Source organism: Ixodes scapularis, unplaced genomic scaffold (genome assembly GCF_016920785.2).
Source record: "Ixodes scapularis isolate PalLabHiFi unplaced genomic scaffold, ASM1692078v2 PGA_scaffold6__148_contigs__length_123643588, whole genome shotgun sequence".
In the NCBI taxonomy this organism is placed as follows: Eukaryota; Metazoa; Arthropoda; class Arachnida; order Ixodida; family Ixodidae; genus Ixodes; species Ixodes scapularis.
Window position 1 is genome coordinate 20,293,171 of NW_024609881.1, and position 23,642 is coordinate 20,316,812.

Consider the following 23,642-nt stretch of genomic DNA (forward strand, 5'->3'; position numbering starts at 1 on the left):
TTCTGGATAAATTCTTCGTAGCACATCTTGCCAGCTTGCAGTAATCGCGCTTTGCTCAAGGCCAGATTCAGCTCGGCCAAGCCAATCCCCTCTTTGTCATCTCGCGCTCTTTTATGTTTGTGGACGCGTTCTCCGTAGAGATCGGCGAAACGCCTTACTTCAGTAAGCGGCACGGAACGGCTCAGCTCACTGAAATGAACCGGCACATTGGAACGGCTCCCCGGCTCACTTCGGTGGCTGGGTTGCTCAGGAGCGAGTCGGATCTTCTTGAGCCGCTCCTTTAAAGAACGAGTGAGCCGTGGTCTTTCGGGGAGAGAAAGTCCGCTCTTTCTCGTTCACTGAGCCGTGCCCGTAAGGAGGCACTCACTTGATCGAATGACGTTTTAGCGAACGCCCACATTTCGCCGAATAACACTTCAGCGAATAGTCGGACGCCGCGACGCGGCGTTTTTGGGTGGGCCAAATGGCTTCACAATTTTTTAATGAGCTGCCGCACACTCTCGCCGCGAAGCGGCGTAAGCGCAGCGCGGCGAATGGGTTAACGCGCGCCCCCGTTATTCGCTCAAACGTCGATTCGCTCAAACGTCGCTTTTCGCTAAAACGTCATTCGCTCATCTGATATGGACCCGTGCCCGTACATGTCCCGAACCGTACAGTCGGAGCCGGGTGGCCGGGTCCACGGATGTCGCCGTTCGTTGACCGCTGCCGCTCGAACAATGTCTCACGACTCTCGCAAAACGTAAAACTTGTACTGGTGCGGCGCTTCGAAGGTAGCAGTGAACTACTTATAACACTGTTATTCTACTCATGCATATATCCTGCAGGAACGGAATGAAGTTGCTTTTCCTATTAGTAATAGACGGCGTGCAAATCGCACCCGGCCAAAGACCCGGCCAATGCCCAGCCCTGACCCGGCTCTGTCTCGGGACTCGGCACGGCTTACTGAACGAGGGAGGACGGGCTCCCAAAAGAACCGCAGCTCACTTTTACTGAGCCACGGCTCACTCGCTCTTTAAAAATAGCGGCTCAGAAGATCCGGCTCGCTCCTGAGCGACCCATCTCTTGTTCTCCGTCAATTCTCGAAGATGCAGGGGCTCAGCGTTCTTGAGGAACAAATTTTAATGCCCAGTTTAAGTTGGAGGGAAAGAGAGGATGTGTAATTGATGTTTTCGGAACCGCCAAAGCGGTGTTATATTTCACTGATGTGCGCCACTGGTACGGTGTAGTATTGGAATTTGTATTCTAGAGACAGAAAAACACTCTCGTCCTTTTCGTTTTTTTTTTTTGGTTTTTTTTTAACCAACTGTTAATCCGAAAAAATTTAGTCTTTAGTCTTTAGGCTATTTATTTGGCTCTGGAGAGCCGCGGCACCATGGAAAGGCAGCAGCCCGTACCATACCAATCACGACGACATGAATTGTTGGTATTGGGGAGGATGGCAGTCCGATTGAGGAGGATGACATATGACTGTGTAGCAAATGTACGATATTTACCTTTTAGACAATACTAACATAAATGTTTTACCTTACTTTGTTGATTTGAACTGTGCTTTGCGTGTATGTATTCTTTTTCTGTAAACATTCTTTTACATGAATTTGTTTCTTTTTTTTTTGTTTTGTTTTCTGTGCCACTGCTGCCAAATGTAAGGATGGGGGGCCGAAGACTTGTCAAGCTGCATCATGCAGCTTTTTTCCTCGGTCTCCCTCAGTCATACACTTTTGACGGAAAATAAACATATTACTATTATTATTTTCAGAAGTCCAAATTTCGTGGAGGCGGGTTGGGCGGGTGAGAAGAAAGCTGGGAAATCTGGCACGCCGTTCGATCGGTGCAAGAAGGAGCCTCCGGAATATTATGGCGCTGTTGCTCACTGGGGTCCTCTGCGGTCGAAGCATCGGGCTCCAAGGAGGTAGCCCAGTCAAAGTAGAAGCTGCCGCATCCGAGGCACCAGGGCTCGGATTGAGGCACGGCCGTCACCCGGTGTGTCATCCTCTCAACGGCGTCTTCGTTGTGTTCTTTATTTATACGAGCATATATGTATAAATAAAATAAGATAGATAAAAACACACACACAATCGAACGGCCAGCGTATCTCGAGATTCGCTATTTGGTAACGCGCCTGCGGAACCACGTCCGCAACTCCGCAAGGTCTGCACTAGATTGGCGCATGCGCAGTAGTTGCGGAGGCGTAGTGGATAACGTAGCGGAGGCGTAGCGGAGACGACAGAACTATCTACGAAAACTCCCTAGTGTAGCGCAAGCAATAGTTTCTGGCCGAAAAGACGCTGTTCCTCACTCAAACGTATTGCATCACCAGCGCGCGTTTTAAGCTATACTCCGTTTCACCTTATGTTGTACCGCAGAGAAGGCTAGAAGCGCGGGCTCTTAGCGTTGGGAGCTACTCCTACCACACGAGAGCTTGTGCTGCCGAGTTGTGCCCTAGAGCAAGGAGTTCGCGCCTGTAGCCTTTCCTGTGGTACATCATAAGGGGAAAAAGAGTATAGACTAGTGTTAAGAGGTCGGTCAGCGGCGCTACTATACATAGTAGAGCCTTTAGCTGAGACTGCGGTGGAAGCTACGTCTTTGTTATACTAGTCATACGCTTCTCTTTCGCCCCGTCTTCACGCTTTCGCCCATTCCCAAGCCCGGAGAGCCGGGTCAGGTGGTAGGAGGGAAGCGGCTGATTGGTCCGGCGGGCACGTAGCTCCCAGCGCAGCCTCAGCTTACGGGTGAACGGAGTATAGTAGGATCACGGAATTACATCGATTTACCTGTTTAGGTACATGTGGATCGTATTTCGAGGTGCCTATTCATTTATTTTATTGTCGCAAACTACAGTCCTATCGCTTATGTGGAGTACTTTCAGCTGTGACAGAATTAGGATAACAAACTGTAATGAGTTCTTCAACACTTGGGAATTTAAGCACAGAGCTTCACAGCCTCTATGAACGCAGGCAAAGTCTTCTATACCTGGTTTCTGCATTTTCTTTGTTTTTGATTTTAGTAAACGTAACAGGTAATCTCCCTCCCCATCTTCCATTCGGAAATAAAGAAACAAAACGAGCCCGGGGCACCTACATTTGGTTTTGAACTCAAAATGATAAAATATAGCACGGTCAAAGTGGCGCTTTTTTTTCGGGGACGGTGTATTTTCCGACTGACGTGTCCTATGCAAGCACTTACAAACTTTTATTTTTTAGAGCGCAGTTATTAGGCGCCCGTTAAGGTGTATCCACACGACGGACCGGGCCGCGGACCGATTGATCACGTGATGCGCAGCCCGCGGGCCGCCCGGCTGCCGTGAGCATCCACACGGCGGACCAAAAGAGCAGACGACAGAGCGAACGGGCCGGTCTAACCATCGACCTCACAGCTCGGCCAAACGCATGCAGCGAGCTGCTTTGAGGCTATTTGTAAGGAGCCAAGATGGAGGTTGAACGAAGGGGACGTTTGGCCACGGTGGCCCTGGCGTTGACTCTTGAGAACGAGAAGGACTTAAGTGAAGCGAAAAAGGCACGGGGACATCTTTAGATGATTATTTGAGTAGTCGTCGCGAATATTGTCCCACAGAGCGGGGAATTGCTCCACGAGCGCGATGAAGTAAAAAGTTCTATCGTCGCACAACGAAACGTTCGTCTTCTTCGTCTTCAGCAGTTGGCGCCAAAAGAAAACGACTTTGGATTTGGATTTCAATCCAAACAACAAAAGTCAGCTTGTTGCCAGACTTAGCACTTCAATTATACTAAAAACGCCTCGGTCCGCCGCCAAGGCCCGGGCGAAAAAAGCGCTTGGCATTTCTCACAAGCGCGGGCCGCGGACCGCCGGCGGACCGCGAAAAGCGGTGACGTAAGATCACGTGATGCGCGGCCCGCGGACCAAAACAGCATTTTGGTCCGTCGTGTGGATACACCTTTAACGGCCTAAGCGGCATCGGCGTTGCCGTCAAGATAACTGCGCAGTGCGCTATGGGACATTTCCCATGACGCACGCGCTGGCAGGAGGAGGAGGGGGGAGGGAGGGCAGAAAGGGAGGAGCTTGAAGGATGAGGGGAGGAGGAGGTGAAGGCGAAGGAGGAACAGGAGGAAGCAGGGGAGGAGGAGTAGCGGGGAGAAGGAGACGATGAGGAGGGAGGAAGGGCATACCCTTCTCTCTGTACCCTTCCCTCCTCCTCCTCAAGAGCTGGACTCTAATTTCGCGTTACAATCTTGGGTACACCTCAAGTTGCACATGAGGTGTACCCAAGATTATTAGGACACCAAAGTGGGAACTAGAAGAATACCGGGAGAAAATCTGACGCCTGTGTTGCTTAGAAACACTAGAACTACTTCCTTCTATGCAGTGGGAAACTGAGGAAGAGTATTAGAGGAGAAGATAGAAGCCCGCGGCGACGACAAAGCTCCCAGCTCTGATTGGAATTGCAGCGGCCTCTAGTGAGCCACTTCCCTCTTTCGCTCATGCTTCGAGGTAAAGTGTTTCGTGTCGGTTGTCAAGGAGGCCGTCGAGGGCACTGCTGTAGACTCCTCCTGTCGCCTCCCAATTCAAAGGGAACACCATCATTTATCCACCGTCCTGAAGCGTCATGAAGCGTCCCTGCTATGGCCGGCCGCAGTGTTTCTGTTTTGCTTCGGTGGTGGCGTTAAGCGAGTGACTGCACTTTGCGTGTGCTCGTCTGCCTGCCTTTGCCGTGAGATCACTGTGATTACTGTTGTCTTGCGGTTTGGTTCCTCAACGGTTCTTCGACTAAAATGCAAGAATTCCCAATCGCCGGCGAAACTACTGTTCTGCGCCTGGCTGTAGAACAGGGTTTGCACTCGCGTGAAGGACGTGCAAGAAGTGCATTTTTTGGTGTACCCGAAGACGAGGAGTGGCGAAAACTGGGGATAAGAACATGCATCGAGCGGCCAAGACTTTGGATGAGACCTCTCCTCTGTGTGAATTACATCTTAAAACACAGTACGTAATAAGAGATTACTTGAACGTCTTTAGGGGTTAAAAGGTACGCGTTCAACGTGGAAAACCACTCCCTTCGGTTGACGCAGCTACTGCAATTCTTCCCAATCTTCCCAGATATCTTACAAAAATAAACAGACACACACACACATGAGCTGATACGCACGCGATCGCAGAAGCACGTGAGAAGCTTCAGCAGAGTGGACAGGAGCGCCATCACTCGATTTTGACATGAACCGCCTCAGCAAGCGGTTGCGGTGAGCCCGGCATCCCATTCTAGGCTACTGTAATGGAATGATTGTGTGTAGAATTAATGCTATTGCTGCCTTTGCCTCTACTTCCTGTTCGAATGCGGGAAAATAGCCTTTGCCTCACACCTATCAGTCCAATCAGCATTTGGCGCTCTGAAGGACCCCACATCCCCTCCTCTTCCTCAATTTCTCACTGTATAATCTCAACCTGTTCAAAAAGACAAAAAAAAAAATTTACTCCCGAAAATAAAGTATCGGAGGAGGCAGGTCGACAACCTCGCTTTGCACGCGCACAACGTTTGGGATGTTTGAACCGCGAGGGGTTTGCACAGCGAGCCTGGGTTGCGACAAAATCGTAGAGTGCTCCTAGACCATTGCCGCGTCTTATTGCTAGTATCGCCATCTGTCTACGCAACAAAATAAACAAATACAATTATTTCCCAGACATGTGTGTAAAATTATAGGCGATTGACAGATGACAGCGTTCTGGGAGAGCAACAGAAAGTTTACCTGTTCGCGCATATAAGCGAGGCTTCCCGATTCATGAGAAGGTTTTTAATTTAAAAATGAGGACACAAATGTGGTCTATATTAACGTACACGCTTTCTGTTCATCGAAGAGAAATAAAGTGTCGCACAATATAGTTTTTAAAGATTAGAAATTTATACTGGCCGGATTTCATATGCACTCACACGACCCTTAAAGGGCATTTACACGGGGGAAAAATTTCTTCTGCTTCTCGGGAGGCGCATCACTAGGTAACAACGTCACGCAGGGGGATAGGGAAGAATTTGAACGGGCTGCACAAGCACTCCCAGCCTTGCGTAAGTTCTCTTTACCACTAGGGGTATTTTTTTCACATGCCTGGCAACTTTAGGAATTTCGCTCAGCGACATTCCGGCGGTGCCACCGTGACCGCCTAATTTATTTTAGCTGTCGCTGCTACGCATATTGTCCGAGGCAGCCAAAGCAGTCTATTACCCCATTCACACGGGGAGCATAAATGTACCTTTAACACAGGTCCCTTTGCAATCCGCGAATCAGCCTCCGGTCTTGGGTAATTAGCACACTCCACGTGCGGAGATTCGTGAATTCATTCATCGTAGAGAATGAAGGTCTCTTAGCTAACGGTACCTTCATCATCGTGTAAATAGGGTATTAGATATTCACGTATGCCTTCCCCCAAGCAGCCCCTCATATAACTGGTTTTTGATTCTACATACTTCGTTTTTTGCCTTCACCTATTCAAGAAGCACCTTTGTTTTAGTAGGAAACAGTTCGCCAAATTTTGGACCAAAGAACGCTACTGCTACGATGGCGTATCGCCGTTTCGTGTACTCCTCCGTTTTTTTGTTGTTTTTTTTTTGTCAGCGTGCACCGAGCCCTGTTGTCGAAAGTACGACCGCTAAATGCGTCCGATAACACAGACGCCCCTCTTGGCTTGGCTCCCCGCCGTTCGTGTAAGAGCTTGAGTCGGGGAGCGAGTCGCTCCGTTTCCACCGATCACTGATGTCACGCACAACCCAGCCCGAAAATCATCCCTCGTGTGAATACCCCATTAAATGTATCATGCCCCTCAGTGAGCTCAGTACGCCAGTCGTTGGTCTTTCTTTAATCCGTTCAGACAATGAAAAGGACGATCTTTGTCGTGGTTTCATTGTCAGGCTCTTTGAGTGGCAGAAAAGACCCTACGCCTCTTAGCCACTGAGTCAGTGTGACCAGATGGGTCCCATACCGTTCGCCATTCATTTTGATTGAACTGGTTCAAGGAAGACCGGTGACTAGTTTTCTGAGCACATCCCCACGTTCCACACACCCCGGGGACTCACTCAAGTGCTTATCGGTCAAGTTTTCGAACAATGCACTTCCTGGGAACCTGTCTGCTCTTCTTCTTCCGCTTCAGCGGCGAGTCCAACCTCCACTTGTCCTCTTGCGCAGCCTCCTGGCCCTTGTCGGTGGCCCTCATCGCCAACGTCTCTGGCAACAAGACGACCAGCAAACCTAAGGTAAAGAACACGACCGCGTTGACGAGCATGGGGATCAGCCTGTCCATCGGAGGATCCAGAAGTCGCAGGATGCTGAAAAGCGACGCTGAGATGCCGCCTAGGCGTCCGAACAGGAAAGCGCCGCACATGCCAGCGCTGCGCACCGCTGTCGGATACAGTTCGACGGTGAACACAAACATGGTTGTGAACGCCACTTCCACCAGGAAAGCGGTCGAAACCGCGACTTTCGCGAACGCCAGCTCCATCCCCAGAGCCACCAATGCCGCCAGTGACGTCATCAGCACGGACAGCCCCAGAAAGTAGGCCGATATCGGCTTCCGGCGGCCGTAGCCCCTCAGGACAAAGTAGTTGACGGTCTGAGTGAACATGTTAGCGATCCCGATCATTATGTAGAAGGAGACGGCACCGCCTCCGAACGATTTGTATTCAGCTATGCTGTAGTAGCAGTTGAAGATGGCCCACCAACCACCGAAAACGATGAGCGTTTGGGAACGCAACGGGGGCAAGCTAACGATGTTGAAGATGGTGGGCCTGGCGGTGAATCCGTCGCGCGAGACGGCCCTCTCCTTGACCCTGAAGTACGCTAAGCGTACCTTGTCCAGGTCCGGGAGTCCGTTCTTTCTTGCCGCCCAGAGGATAACCCGCTCGGCGTCCTTGAACTTCCACGAAGTGATAAGCCAGCGCGGAGCCTCGTCCGTTAAGTGGTAGGTCAGCAGCAGCAGTAGGGTGGGCGATAACACAACAAGCTGCATTGCCGACCAGTGCATCGAGGTCGTGCCTATAAGGCCGAGCACCACCGTGCCCAGCACCAGGGGTACGCAGATGTTAAGCATGCAGAAGAGCATGCGGTGGTCTTGCGGAGTCACCTCGAACAGCAGCACGGTGCTGATAGCCTGGGGGGTACGAGCATCGTGTCGGAAGCTCTTCAACGTTCCCGGGGTACGGCACTTCGATGCTCTCAACATACCAATAGATCATTCCGAAAATACGCAGCGCCTCTCATCGTCTTTTTGACGTAGTACGGCATTTCGATGTACGGAGCGTGAAGGAGAACAATTAATGCGAGTGGTTCATGCTGGTCAAGCGCTGTGCGATTTCAAAACACACAAATAAAAAAAACAAAAAAAAACAAAAAAGACGATAACATATTAGGTTACGTTTCAGCTTATCGATCTGTTAGTCTTTTTTACGCCTGTTTTGATCTCGCAGTGGTAAGCTAGAGGCACTAAGCTCCTTCCAGGACGTACAAAACGCTCGAGCCGGCCTGAGCATACATCGCTCGGGTTTCACAATTCCCCGCGCGATGCAATATGGGATTGACGAGAGGCCTTGCGGGATTTTTCGGGAAGGTACATTCTTAGGCCTCCTTGAACCCGTTAAGTCAGTGACAAGAACGAGCATGTTATATGTCCCATTGTTAAACATGACTTGCACTGCTGCGGGTGTACCTCGTACACCACATGTCTGGCACAACCGAATTTGTTTTTCTTGGCAAGAACAACAGGGAATGCCTATTAGTATGGCTGGATGACATCAAGTGCAAAACATGTATAAAATTGAAGACTGCGCTACGGTCGCCTTCTCATGCCGTTTTACAGGTGAGAAAGATGAAAAAAAACCTTCACAATATTTATGTCCTAACGCTGAACACTAGTGAGAAGTAATCCTTGACGGCATATTTTTTACGAAATCCAGACGTGACAGGGAAAAACTACAACAATTAGTTGACCGAATAATGCGGTTGAATAATTGTAGTTTTTCCCTGTCATGTCTGGATTAAAAAAAAAAACTGAAAACAAATTTGCCTTCGCGCGTTCGTTCTTGAAAACAGAAAAGTCATACAATTGACATTTTCGGCGTCTCCAATCCACTCTCAACTCTTACATCGTCTTCCGAGTCACGTGCTCAGTGACGTATTTCCGGGTGCATTGAGGACACGGAGAATCCCCTTTGGGTTCTTTTTTAGAGCCTCCAACTCGCGCGTCCTCTGCTTGCGATTCACATGGTGACCTTGATGGTTGGTCTGAGTGGTGTGGAGAGGGGGAAAAAGAAGAGAGGGAGGGAGGAGAAGAGTGTGCTTTTCTGGAGGGAAGTTCAACTGGCATAGTAGCAAGGGGACAAATAGTGAAAAGAAGAGTCAAGAAGAATAGAAATGCTCAAGGGAGGAATAGATTCTGTTTTAGGGGCGAAGCTCCTTAAGGCCCTGTCACACTGCGGAAACAGTCGGAGAACTTTGTCCTTCAACACGAGGAAAACATGTTTTCGGGGACCCTGTCACATTGCGGAAAAAGCAACAGTCCGGAAACATGTTGCTGTCGTCCGAAAACCATGTTTCCCAACTTGTTCTCCGACACTCGGGGAACATCCTGTCACACCGAGAAAGCGTGTTGGAAGAACACAAATTGCCTCCTCTCCTGCGCGCTGCCTCCCTCTCTCCTTCGCCCTCGTCGGCCCGGCCGGCTCGGCTAAGCTACAAGCGCGAGCTCCGGGCTTTCAGCATCCCTGCCAAGCACGCGCGCCCGTGCAGTGCAAGCACTGTTCTGGGCCAGACGCTCGCGCTTGTAGCATCGGCTGCGTCTGGACCGAAGCTGAAACGAAGTATAGGCGGCTAGGCTCAGATCCGCTGGCTCCGCTCGCCCCTTGAATCGTTGCCATTTTGGATCGCCGTCTCATCGACGTCGCTCTACCGTAGTCGATTCATCAGCCGCGCGAACCATCTCGTGTTCTCTGGATTTGGCGGTTGCGTTCTGCTACAGGGCTAGACCCTTGCAGGAAGGCATACGCGCCGGCCACAGCAGCAGTTTCTGCTTTGAGGCCATGTCACATTGAGGAAACACGGCGGAAACATGAACAAAACATGTTTCTCAACAGTCGGGAAACATGTCGGCTGTCGGCTCTGTTGCCCGACAACCCTGTCACATTGAGGAAACAGCAACACAACATGGACAACAGCGACAATGTTGTCTCGTTGTGACAGCTTTTGGCAACGGAAACCTCGACAACTTGTGTCGGACGACACGTGTTGCCCATATCGGTGGCTGAGCGAATTTTTTTCCAGCAACACGCAACATCCATGTTTTTCTGTACAGATAGTCGCACGAGAATACTTCAATAATTGCGTGAAGGGCCGTTTTGAACGCGGCTTCTTGCGCGGCGGCAGCTGATCGTCAGAATCATCTGAATCGATGGCACAAAGAAGCACCAAAGCAGAAGCTGCTGCTGTGGCCGGCGCGTATGCCTTCCTGCAAGGGTCTAGCCCTGTAGCAGAACGCAACCGCCAAATCCAGAGGACACAAGATGGTTCGCGCGGCTGATGAATCGACTACGGTAGAGCGACGGCGATGAGACGGCGATCCAAAATTGCAACGATTCAAGGGGCGAGCGGAGCCAGCGGATCTGAGCCTAGCCGCCTATGCTTCCTTTCAGCTTCGGTCCAGACGCAGCCGCGCGAGCATCTGGCCCAGAACAGTGCTTGCACTGCACGAGCGCGCGTGCTTGGCAGGGACTGAAAGCCCGGAGCTCGCGCTTGTAACTTAGCCGAGCCGGCCGGGCAGACGAGGGTGAAAGAGAGAGGGAGGCAGCGCGCAGGAGAGGAGGCAATTTGTGTTCTTCCAACACGCTTTCTCGGTGTGACAGGATGTTCCGCGAGTGTCGGAGAACAAGTTGGGAAACATGGTTTTCGGACTACAGCAACATGTTTCCGGACTGTTGCTGTTTCCGCAATGTGACAGGGTCCCCGAAAACATGTTTTCCTCGTGTTGAAGGTTAAAGTTCTCCGACTGTTTCCGCAGTGTGACAGGGTGCTTCTTTGTGCCATCGATTCAGATGATTCTGACGATCAGCTGCCGCCGCGCAAGAAGCCGCGTTCAAATTGGCCCTTCACGCTTGACGTTATTATTGAAGCATTCTCGTGCGACTATCTGTACAAAAAAATATAGATGTTGCCGTGTTTCTGGAAAAAAATTCGCTCAGCCACCGAAATGGGCAACACGTATCGGCCGACACAAGTTGTCGAGGTTTCTGTTGCCAAAAGCTGTCACACCGAGACAACATTGTCGCTGTCGTCCATGTTGTGTTGCTGTTCCTCAATGTGACAGGGTTGTCGGGCAACAGAGCCGACAGCCGACATGTTTCCCGACTGTTGAGAAACATGTTTTGTTCATGTTTCCGCCATGTTTCCTCAATGTGACAGGGCCTTTAGGGGCTAGCCATGTCCGTATGTCCGTCCGCCATCGGGTGCACGTGCTCCTGCTCGTAAGCTCACGTGCTCCCGTGCTCGTGTCGGGCAAAAAAAAAAAAAACAACAACCGCATCTCCGCGTGGTGAATGATGTTGACTGGGGCGAAGCTTTGGTGGTGCTTGTCAGCGTAGGCGGTGAGCCGCAGCATGCCAAGCCTTTCGTTCCTTTTCATCCATGTCAGAAAGAGAGTGTGTGGTATGGAACGTGGTTTTATACGCATTTGAGCATTTTACCGCAGCGTGACATGGATGAAAACGAACGAAAGGCTCGGCATGCTGCCACTCAGCGTCTACGCAGACAAGCACCACCAGAACTTTGCTTCAATCAACATCAATCACCCCGTGGAGATGCGGTTGTTTTTACCTCAGGGAAACTTGCGCCCCTAAAACTGAATAATGTACAGCTTTGTCGATGATATAAAGGTATTGACGCATTCACACATGTTGACAGGAAAATATTCATAAGATATAGCATTTGATTGAGCAGATAACGCCACATCTTGCTAACTTATTACATTACACCCAGGTGTGCGTCACACCTTATTTCCTATCACCGCCACCCCGCGGCTGCAAATCGCGAACTATTCCCGTTATTTGCTTTGATATTACGCTACGTAATTGCGATACAGTAGATCCCTATTAATTTAAACTCCAGGATGCTGCAAATTTTGTTTGCTTTATTAGAAGTTCATTTAAATAGTATACAAGTTACTATTATATCTTTTCATACGAATGGCTTTACATACAAAACAAATAGCTGATGATTTCCTCTACATAGGCCTACTGATCACGAGCATGTATGCCAGTTATAAAACAATTATGAAATCCTTGACGTAAGTTTATTTATCTCTCGAAAATTCTGTTTATAGTGCACTACTTGGAAAGCGTATGACAACTGAAAACAAAATTTCGGTTTGTTCATCGGGCCAACATGTTGTCTAATGTGGACTATTAACGGGGGACACATGAGCGATGAAAATGGGCACCTAGTGGCAGCTTTCAGAGCAACTTGCGCTTACGCTGTAACGTGGACCTATTCCGTGCTGCCAGGTCACAGCGTCCGCTCAAGTTGCCATGTGAATTTCTGCGTGGTGCCTGTTCTCTTAGCTCATGTGTGTCCTGCTGGAGCCCCGTTGAATACGCTTCCTACTGATCACCCGTGTACTGTGAACAAGCAACGCCCGCGGAAATACGCTTTGTGGGCGTTGTCTCTCTGCAGTGCACCCGTGCTCGGAAATAAGAGCACTCAACATGGCCGCGGGAATAAAAAGTATGAATTAAACGAAAACAACGTTCAAATTAAGCGCTCATGAATACATTAAAAAACATTGCGGGACAACTGAAATATTGGGATTTGTTTAAATTAACCGGATGTACGAAAAAGCCATGTTTGAATTATCGCGAGACTACTGAATTTCAAAAGAATGAGGTGGTTTTTCCGTCCCATCTTTTGTAAGATAAGCGTTGTAAAAAATTAAAAAAAACTGCAAACTCTTTCCAAGTCAAAATTATTGCATAGCCCCTTAAACGGTACAACAATATTTGGAAACAAAACAAGTCGCCAATTTTTCGGAAGCGCCTTGTAATAATAAATAATAGCTGCATTAGAAACCCATCAGTCATTCTTCTACAACCAGAAACCTTTTGTTTATATAGGAATATGGAAAATAAGAGATATTAGTTAGATGATGTAGTGTGGGTGTGTGCCACGCCCTGTTATAGCGTAACTTTCAGTACGTTCTCTTCTTTCTTTTGTGCATAAACTTAGTTGCCAGTCAGCGCTTGCGTGTCGTGCATGTTTCTTTTCTCTGTCCTTGTCATCAAATTGAAATCATCTAAGTCCAAAAGGCGAGAAGCAATATATCTTTGTCTTTTTGTGCGCTGTACTGTTCACCTGACTTAATAGATTGAAATAGAAGAAAAACGTTGTAATATTATTATCTAAAAACGGAACCGCGCACCCGGTCACCAACCTGAAATGTGCTGATCGATGCAGACGTGAGAAGCTGCAGCACCGCGAATTCGACCAGTGTCTCCACCAGGGACGTGACCACCCCGGAAATGACCAGGCCGAACAGGGTTAGGCCGAGGACTGCCCTGCGCCCATACTTGTCGGCCGCTGAGCCCATGACGGGCAGGAGCACCGATCCGCCGAGTGAGTACACGAACCGGAGCGCCCGGAGCAGCCAGATCCTGTCGCAGACGAGGCTGAAATCCCTCACAATGGTGGCGCCAACCTCGCTGTCGTAGTCCCAGCAGTCGCAGCTGACCTCGGACTTGTTGTCCGCGGGCGTTGGCATTGGCGGTTCGTAGCGGGTGCAGCTGCTGAATTGTCCGTCGACGTCCTTGGGGATGCTCGTGTTCTTCCACTCGTCCGCGGACAAGCCGGCGTACTCGTCGGGGGGCTTGCACCAATGGGCCACAGGACGCGACATGACGAGGAGCGTCTGGCTGTGGACTACATTCATAAAGAACGAGACGATAGAGCAGAGCAGCGCCATCCTCTGGAACTGGCCATAGCCGTAGACGTGGATGTCCTCTTCAGTGCAAGAAACTCTTGGCGACGCGCGGCGGATGTTGGCCAACTCGGTGTTTGGGTTGGCGAGCTTATTCGCCTTCAGGCTTGCCATTCTTTTAGAAGGGGATCTTCAGCGGGATTAACGCAACCGTCCTTTTCGACAAGTATTCGTAGATTGCAGCCGATGGAACGGATAGGTCGTCGAGACAGTTGATGCACGAAGAACGAGCCTTCGCGTGCGCTCGTGCAAACCTTCTTGCGTTTCCTTTCATCGGCGATGATGATCTTGAAGTAAGACGTACACATGCTATTGGAAGAAAGACGAAGTGTTAGCATAGGATCAGAAGTGTCTCATCCAGCTCCACTAAAGCGATTTTTTTAGGTCCTACTTCGGCGCTACTTCTAGCGCCGAAGTTCACACGGAACATCGGAAGCTTTAAGGACCTCGCTAACCGCACTTTGCCGAAAACCGGGTAAGCGACCTTCGGCAAATACGGCTTCCAGCGATGAAGGAAGACCGCTGCTGCGGCCACCGGTACTGGGCCCAACAGCCGAATGTGAAACACTATTCACGCAGCCGAATTCCGGCGACATCGTGATTTTGCACCGAGGCGATGGAACAATTGCAACTGCAGTCGAATGCGGTTCATCGGTCAACCAAGCGGGTGCCTCGAACATGGAGACAGACGCCATAACACCGCTGAGCCTAACCAGCGACTGTGAAGCCCGAAGATTACGCGAATCTTCAGTAGCAAAAAAGCGTAAAGGGGAAGACTTGACGCAGGCAGACATGTTTCTCGACGCAAAAGGAGAAATAATGGACGACAACGGTTGCAACGACGACGACGACTGCAACAATGGTGAATGGGAAGTTCCGAACTACCACAAGAAGAAAGCTCAGCGCAAAAACAGGCCAAATCGACCCCAGCAGGAACAAGACGGACCGAGGTACACGGTCATCGTCAAGCCCACCACGGCCATGAAAATCACCAACGTGGACTCATGGCTTCTGTGGAGCACCTTCCGGAAGCTCTTAAAGTCGCCATGCGAATCCGACCAGTTAGGTTACACCGTCAATAACAGAAATAACTTCATCGCAATTACCGTGCAGACGGAACACCACGCAGAAGAACTTATGGCACTCAAAGAGCTGCCCACAGACGACCCTAACAAGACGATCCAGGTCACAGTATACAGGTCAACAACCGGCAGTCAGCCACGAGGAATTATACACGGCGCTTCACCTGGCGACGCAGCACGAGGCATTGTTGACAATGCCATAGCGGACTACCATGACATTATTCATACTCGACCCCTAGGCAAGAATGGGACGCATTTAATCACATTTGAAGGAAGGGGTATCCCGAGGAGCATCCGACTATTTGGAAAATACCATACTGTGTTTCCCTACAAACCAACTGCGGTCATCTGCCTACAGTGCCACGAACTAGGTCACATGACCACGGTATGCACAGGCAAGCAACGGTGCTAGTCGTGCGGCGAGATCCACCCGACCAACCAGCCATGCCAGGGCAAGTACTGCCCGAACTGCAGAAAGACAGGTCACACGGTATTCGAAGCAGAAGCGTGTCGGGCCCGGAACCGGGCGGACGACAAACTCCAGAAACGGGCGGCGGCCGGTCGACACAACTATAACAGCGGAGTGGTTACCGCTGCGAAGGGCAGGACCTCTGCCCGGGCGACATTCAAACCGGACGACTTCCCCTCCCTCCCAACCCAGCGGCTGCACCACCAACCAAAGCGCGATACAGAAACGTCGTACAGCCAAGTCCTAGCTCCGAAAGCTATGAACACGGACGTGTCCCATATTGGGCCGCCCACCAACATTAGCAGCAGAATGGCCGTGGAACTTGCTCAACTTAAGGAAAGTAGCCGCAAACTACTTGAGAAAATTCAACAACTGGAAGTAAAGTACGAGAAACAGCTCCGACAAGAACAAGAAGAGGCCCGCAAAGCCCAAGCCAAGACGAAGGCCGAATCCGACCGGAAACGTAAGCAAGAAGCGGAACACCAAATTCGAGTAGAACAGCAGAAAGCTGATGAAGCACGTCGACGTGCCCAGCGCTGCACCGTCACCTACGAACAAGTCGTTGAACGGAAAAGGAAGGAAGCCGAAGCAGCAACTGCTAAGGCCACATCAGCACACGGCGCGCGCGCAAGTGCCCCAACACAGCAGGATCGAAAACAGCCCTTCCCGCCAAATGCACCTTTATCACAGGACAGCACACCAATATCGGGGTGCCTTCCAGGCACGCCCCTCATCGGCGAACATCTCCTACAACTCGTGGAGAGTAGACTTCAAAAATGGCAACAACAGCTCCAGCAACAGCTACAGCAACAGCAACAGGTCATGATGCAGCAGATGCAGCAACAACTGCAGCTGATGTTCACCCAGCCTGGACAAGGACCGGCAGCACCGGCCCAGTAACCCAGACATGGACCAACACCATAGACGAAATAAAAACGAGAAGACGTTTACAGCTCTCTAGTGGAACTGCCGGGGACTGCGGGGCAAGAAGTCTGAACTTAAATTACGACTCAATGAGCGGAAGACGCCCGTGAATGTCATCCTGCTCCAGGAAACGCACGAGGCAGAGATAAAGCTGACCGGGTATGTCAAGTACGACAAACCGAGCATCACGCTGACCGTTAAAGGCAAAACGAAAGTGCAACCGCAATCCGCAATCTTGGTTCGCAAGGACCTCATGCCCCAACAGCAAGTGGACACAGGAGAGTGGTGTACCGACTCACAAGAAGTGGTGGCCGTTCTGGTGGAGAGCGAATGCGACGGCCCGATCCTGGTAGTGTCAGTGTACTACCGACCTAGGACATCAACGGCAAGGAAAACAAGATCAGAAATCGACCATGGCTGGATAGAGAAGCTAGTACGAGAGTACGGACAGAAACTTGGCTATCACCGTTTGTGCTTGATCATGAAGTTGTACCACCGAACTATGTTATCATAAGGAAAGACAGGCAGTCACGTGGAGGTGGCGTAGCCATAATCATTAAAAAAGGAATCGTTTTTACACGTTTGCCTGACGTACCTGACGTTGAGGCCGTTTTTTGCAAAGTCATGTTCGAAAAGAATGCGATATTTGTTGGTGCAGTTTATAGGAAACCTGGCACTGAGCTTGACAGCTTGACCGCGTTGCATGATTACATGTCTAGTCATCTTAAAGATTGCAAACTTATTTTGTCTGGCGATTTTAACCTGCCTGATATCAATTGGTCCACTCTTCAGTATGACACAACCTGTTCTGACGCACTTTTTGACATTATGTTAAGTTTCAACCTCACGCAAATGGTTAACCAGCCTACACGTGCCGACGGAACAACTAGTAACGTTCTTGATCTGGTATTTTTTAGCGACCATCTTCCAGAAAGTGAAGTACAAGTTGATGTTATAGACGGCATATCTGACCATAAAATTGTTGTCTGTTCTTTCCCAATTCGCGACAGCATCCGCTTTTCTTCTCCATCATCTGTGCTTAACTTCAATAACGCCGACGACGCGAGCATACTATCTCATCTTTCCCATGAATTTTCTTTTTTTACGGAGTATGCCTCTAGCGATAACGTCAGCATTAACGATTTATGGAAAAAGTTCTGAGATATAGTTCATTACAGTGTTGCCAGATACATACCTACAAGAAAAAAGTTAACAAAAAAACACAATCCATGGATCAACCGCGATATCATCCATGCTAAGCGAAAGATTAAAAGAAAACGAAAGTCACTGAAAACAAAAGCATGCCCAGAGGGCAGACTTGCCCTTGCTGAATTGGTAAAAGTGCTAAAAAATAAAACAAAAGATGCAAAAGAAAAGTATTACAACGTGACTCTTCATGAATTCTTAAAGAACTCTCCAACTAAATTCTGGAACCATGTTAATCCCAAAAAAACGAACTCTCCCAGTCTAAACACTGAGGAGAGCCGAAATAAGGCAAATGAGTATAATAGTTACTTTCAGTCCGTTTTTACAGAAGATAATGGTACTATTCGTAATCTCGAACCTAACGCTATTGCTCTGGAGCCTCTGGTAATAACTGAACCCGGAATTTTAAACCTCTTACTTAACCTAGATACAAAAAAAGGCAGCGGTCCTGATAATATTCCTAACGCCTTCTTAAAACGATACGCTGAATGGATGAGCAAATACTTGTACATAATCTTTAATAAGTCTCTTAGCACGTGTCAGCTACCCGTTGAATGGAAAAAATGTAAAGTCATACCTATACACAAGTCAGGTGACATCAACAACCCCTCGAACTTTAGACCGATTTCTCTCACCTGTACTTGTTGTAAACTACTTGAACACATCATTCTAAAGCACATTACAACATTTCTTGATGCACACCAAATTCTTTCTCCTGAACAACATGGATTTAGAAGTGGTCTTTCAACAGTCACCCAACTCCTTGAAACTTTGCATGACGTGAGCCTAAGCATTAACAACAGAAAGCAAGTAGACATACTACTGCTCGATTTCTCGAAAGCATTTGATAGAGTTTCACACCCCAAGTTAATCATCAAGCTAAAACATGCTATTGGCGAAGGACCTATAGTCAGTTGGATTGATAACTACTTATCAAACCGTTCCCAGTTTGTGCAATATGGACAAGAGGCTTCGGAAACTGTCAGAGTTACCTCCGGCGTTCCGCAAGGTTCTGTCCTTGCGCCAGTTCTCTTCCTACTTTTCATTAATGATATTACAACTAACATTGATGCTAAAATTAGATTATTTGCAGATGATTGTATCATATACCGGGAAATCAACACATCGGATGATCACCTTGTACTAAATAGCTCTCTCCAGTTAATCAATAAATGGTGCGCTGATTGGCAGATGTCCCTCAACGTGAGCAAAACTGTTTGCATGTCTGTAACAAGAAAGAAATCTATCTCTGAATTTCAGTACGGCTTTGATGATGTAACGATTTCACGGATGACTCAGTGTAAATATTTAGGCTTATTTATTACTTCAGATTTAAGGTGGGATCTACACGTAAATCATGTAACGTCAGAGGCATTAAAAAAACTTATGTACATAAAAAGAACACTCAAGCTAGCCGCTACACCCACGAAACTCTTAGCATACACTAGCCTTGTTAGACCAACACTAGAATATGCAAACATCGTTTGGTTTCCTTACACGAAGAATAATATAGCTAAGCTTGAAAATATACAGCGCAAAGCAGTAAGATTTATTTTTAACAAATACAGGCGCACCGACTCACCCACTGAACTTCTTAAAAAGTGTGGTCTTCTTACACTAGCTGACAGGGCAAAGCGACTTAGGCTTAAGTTCTTGTACTCTTTGCTGCATGATGCTTTCAAAATTGACAAATCCAAGTACGTCTCTTTATCAAACACTAGACAGACCAGGCACAAACATGGTAAAACCTTGACTGAATACAGCTTTAAAAATGACTGCTTCCGCTACTCTTTTTTTCCTTTAGCTACCAGAGAATGGAATCAACTAGATCCTGTCATTACTAACAGCACCTCCATCACATCATTTCTATCTCAATTGGATGTTTTATTGCACAGTGATGTGTAATTATGAATGACTTTAATTGCATTTTTTTTTACGTGTGGTTGTTGAACAGTGGTTTAATTTGGCTTTGGAAATGTATGTTAACCCATGTGTATTAATCTTAAAGGTATTTCTACTCCAATTTATATCCCAGTGTTTATTGTACAATTTACTTGCATTTTTTGTTGTAGATTTCATGAAATATGAACGAGTGTGTACTTACTTTTGTGTGCTCCTTCCTGCGAAAATCCCTAAGGGATTGGCAGTATTTTCAAATAAATAAATAAATAAAAGGAAGCACACGATCCTGATCGGAGGGGACTTTAATGCCGAACATGAAGAATGGGGCTACGCCAAATCGTCGATCAGGGGTACTGAGCTGCTCCGCAGAGCCACCGGAACAGGACTGGTCCTAATCAACGAACAGGGGGGTAAGACACGGACCACGCCCAATATCAAACAGCAAGACACAACGCCCGACCTGACTTGGACCGACTCGCGTACTGCGAGAAAGACCGAATGGAAAGTTTTCGAAGACACGTGGGGCAGCGACCACCACCCTATAGAGACGTCGATTCTTGGCAAAACGAAGCGACGCAAGAAAAAGAGAAGGGTCAAGACCACAGTATGGGATGACTTCCGTGCCGCTCTAGAAGAGTCTACGGGTACAACCTTTGACGACCTGACAAAACGAATGAGGGAAGCGGCCAAGACTGCCACGGTCGAGACCCTAGTCGAAATAGGAGCGCCGATCCCGGACACCAGGCTACTGTCCCTCTGGCGCAAAAGAACAAACTACTTGCGACGCTACCGTCGCACTCGGAAAAAACGGGACATCCGAAAAGCAAACAGGTACTCAAAGGAGGCGCAACGACACGCCAACAACCTGTGCAGGGACGACTGGACCAAGTTGTGCAAAGGATTCAACGAACGAACTTCACTGAGGCGTATGTGGGCCGTATGCAACATGATGCTGGGCAAGAGCAAGGGGGGAAACACGGCACCGAACCTGGCTTTAGCGGAAAATAAGAAAGTCAAGCAAATATTAGATGAGATAGGGGACGTCTTTTTCCCACAGCCCGCTACCAGCCCAAACCCCCTAATCTACAACCATGAAGAATCGAAAAACGAGGAGTATGAAGCGGATTTTACACAGTGGGAAATGGAGGTAGCGATCGAAAAGGGCAACGAGCGAAGCGCGGCGGGGCCAGACGGGATCACTAATTCCATGCTCAAGAACCTCCCGGAGGCGATCAAGAGAGACCTGTTGAAATTAATCAATGACCACTGGCGCGAGGGCACCATCCCAGATAGCTGGAAACTGTCCTGGGTGTGCCCCATCCCGAAACCAGGGAAGAAGCCCGACTGCGCGAGCAACATGCGCCCCATCTCGCTCACTTCTGTCCTGTGCAAACTGATGGAGCGCGTGGTGCTTGCACGGATCGACTGGATAATCGAGCAGAAGAGGGAGCTGTTACACCCTGCTCAGACAGGATTCCGCAAAAATCTAGGAACACAGGACAGTCTTGTACTGATTCGAGAGTACTTAATGAACCGGCCGACGCAATGCCACCGCAAACTCCTGGTGGCAGTGGACATCAAGAAAGCCTTCGACACCCTGCCTCACACCACAGTCATCGACACGACTCGCAAGCTAGGGGTGCGAGGCAGGCCACTGAACTTCATCAAGTCTTTTCTAAGCGGACGCAAATACCTGGTGAAAACTGGCAAGCACAGGAGTAGTACAGAGAAATCCAACGAGATCGGCGTGCCGCAAGGATCAGTGTTGTCGCCGATGCTATTCAACCTGGCGATGGCGCCTCTCTTATGGAGACTCACTGCCGTTCCGGACCTAGCATTCACGGTCTATGCGGACGACATCACTGTGTGGACGATGGGAAGTGACAGCGCGCCTCTTCCTGAGACGACGATCCAACGGGCCCTCGACGTGGTGAGCGATTTCTTGACAGAGAGCGGCCTTCGTCCATCGCCCGAGAAGACCAGATATATGGCCTTTGGGAAAGACTGGGACAAGGTCGACGCTGACCTGCGCTTTAACGGGCAGCAGATCCAAAAGGCGACAGAGCACTCCATCCTAGGAGTGAACATTCACTCGGGCGGCGACCCAACCATCTGGATTGAGCGAATGCGAACTAACTGGAAGAAAGGGCTCTCGATCGTACGACGACTAGCGACACGAGTCATGGGTCTCGGAGAAAGGTTAGCGAGGACCGTAGTACAAGCTGCCCTGGTATCCAAAATATCCTACGGCCTTCGTTTCTACAAACTCAACACCAATCAACGGGCCAAACTGGAAACACTATTAAATGACGCGCGACGCTGCATCTCGGGCCTGCCGAAGCGTACGCGCTTGGAATTACTACACGAAGCCGTCCCTATGCTCTCCTTGGAAGAGATCCAACGGCATCAGGAGTGGATGTATGCTGCCAAACTAACACATACCCGTCAGGGCAGGGCCATAGCAGAACTCGTGCCCTCATGGAGCTCTCTGTATGCAACGACGACTCCACCACCGATACCGAATCCCATCCCACCGTGGCAGAAGACAACGGTCACCCCAGCCAGGCCGATCCCGAGAAGGATGAACTCGGCGACAAACACCGGCAGAAGGCGCAAATTTGCTCGACGGCACGAGCAGAAGAACGGAGGTGACGACGAGCTTTATGCGTACGCTGACGCAGCATTCAAAGACGGAGTGGCGGCCACGGCGGCGTGGCATTATGAGAAGACAACGAAAAGCACGGAGCTGCAGCGATGCGGATCTGCACAGGAAGCGGAAGTCAGAGCCGTACTTGAAGCCATCAAAGACGCGGCTGCGACATCGAGCAACAAAGTCCGCACACTGCGCGTCTTCACGGACTCCCAGGCCACCGTGAGAGCGCTCAGGACGCAAGTCATGGCACACGGAGCAGTCGGGGGAAATATTCCGGTTGGCGCAGAACCTGGAACGGTGCCACCTAAACCCGCTCACCATCAGGGTGGAGTGGATTCCCGGTCACGCGGGCATCGCCGGCAACGAGAGGGTGCACCGGGCGGCGATCGAAGAGCTTAATCGTATCGACCTTCGACGCCAGGACCAAGGGCCAGCCCCCTCTGTGGAACCGCCACCGACCGCCTTCAACTTGTACGACCCCGAGGGAACCATCCTCAACATTAAATTAGCATACAAGAATATTGAGCAGACCAAACTCAACGCCAGAGGCGAGCCCCCCGAAGCGACCATTCCTTCGGGAACTTTCCGACGGCACGAGACAGTCACCCTCCGAAGGCTAAGGGCCCAAGCCGGCATCACGCCAGCCCGCACCCAGCGATGGGAGCGAGCGGCCCGTGAGAGGAAGACGAAACTCGCCAACGCTTCAACGGCAGTAGATCACGATTATAGTCTATTGTCAAAGAAGCAAAGGAAAGAAGAGGAAGCCTGCTCTGAAGGCTGCATCTACTGCAGAAATCGAGACGTCAAGTGGGACGAATGTCATCTGATCTGGCACTGTCCGATTTTTAATGAAGAAAGGACGAAAGCCCTGAACACGCTAGAACAACAACACCGCCCTACGTGCTTCGAAGCCTCGTGTAAACCAGTGGGAGACAAAGACATGCGTGTCGCGGTCCTGTCCAGTCTGCTCGGATTTCTGAGTGAGACCGGCTTGGACATTCATATCTAGGGAGTCTATACTCCAAGTGGCGGGACCACAGCTATACTATTACTTGTAAATTGCCAATGTCCCGCCTATCCATCCATTTTTAAACTTGCTCCAACAAATTGACTGGTGAAATTTTCACCTATCAATAAACGTCTTCAACAACAACAACACATGCTATTTGCGTTTTTGTTTCCATGGTTCAAAGCGACCATGAAGGCAATTTATTAAAAACAAAAAGGAAAGAAGGCGTTTTCGGAAGCATTGGGGTCTTGGCATGCCACACTTTTTTCTAGAACGTTGTGACTCTTATTTCTGCACCTGCAAATAAATTTGCGAAACCGAAACAAACATTCAGATTTCTTCCCTTTTTCGCCTCTGGAAAGAGAAGTGACGTCAGGAAGCACTGCCGGCATCGGTAGGATTTAGTGCACACTCAGTGTGGCTCCCGTGGTTCGC

General features: G+C 49.4%; 1 protein-coding gene and 1 pseudogene across 1 annotated transcript; one reads left to right on the top strand and one right to left on the bottom strand.

The window, feature by feature from the left end:
• Window positions 1–7,038: 7,038 nt before the first annotated feature.
• On the bottom strand, window positions 7,039–14,076 carry LOC115331898 (solute carrier family 22 member 7-like). The gene is made up of 2 exons (XM_029994163.2): window positions 13,420–14,076; window positions 7,039–8,100 (listed from the first exon to the last, which is right to left on the bottom strand). Exons 1-2 carry the CDS (start codon window positions 14,074–14,076, stop codon window positions 7,039–7,041), a joined length of 1,719 nt encoding a protein of 572 aa, XP_029850023.2.
• A 7,243-nt stretch (window positions 14,077–21,319) lies between these two features.
• On the top strand, window positions 21,320–23,207 carry LOC115313523 (annotated as a pseudogene).
• Window positions 23,208–23,642: the final 435 nt, after the last annotated feature.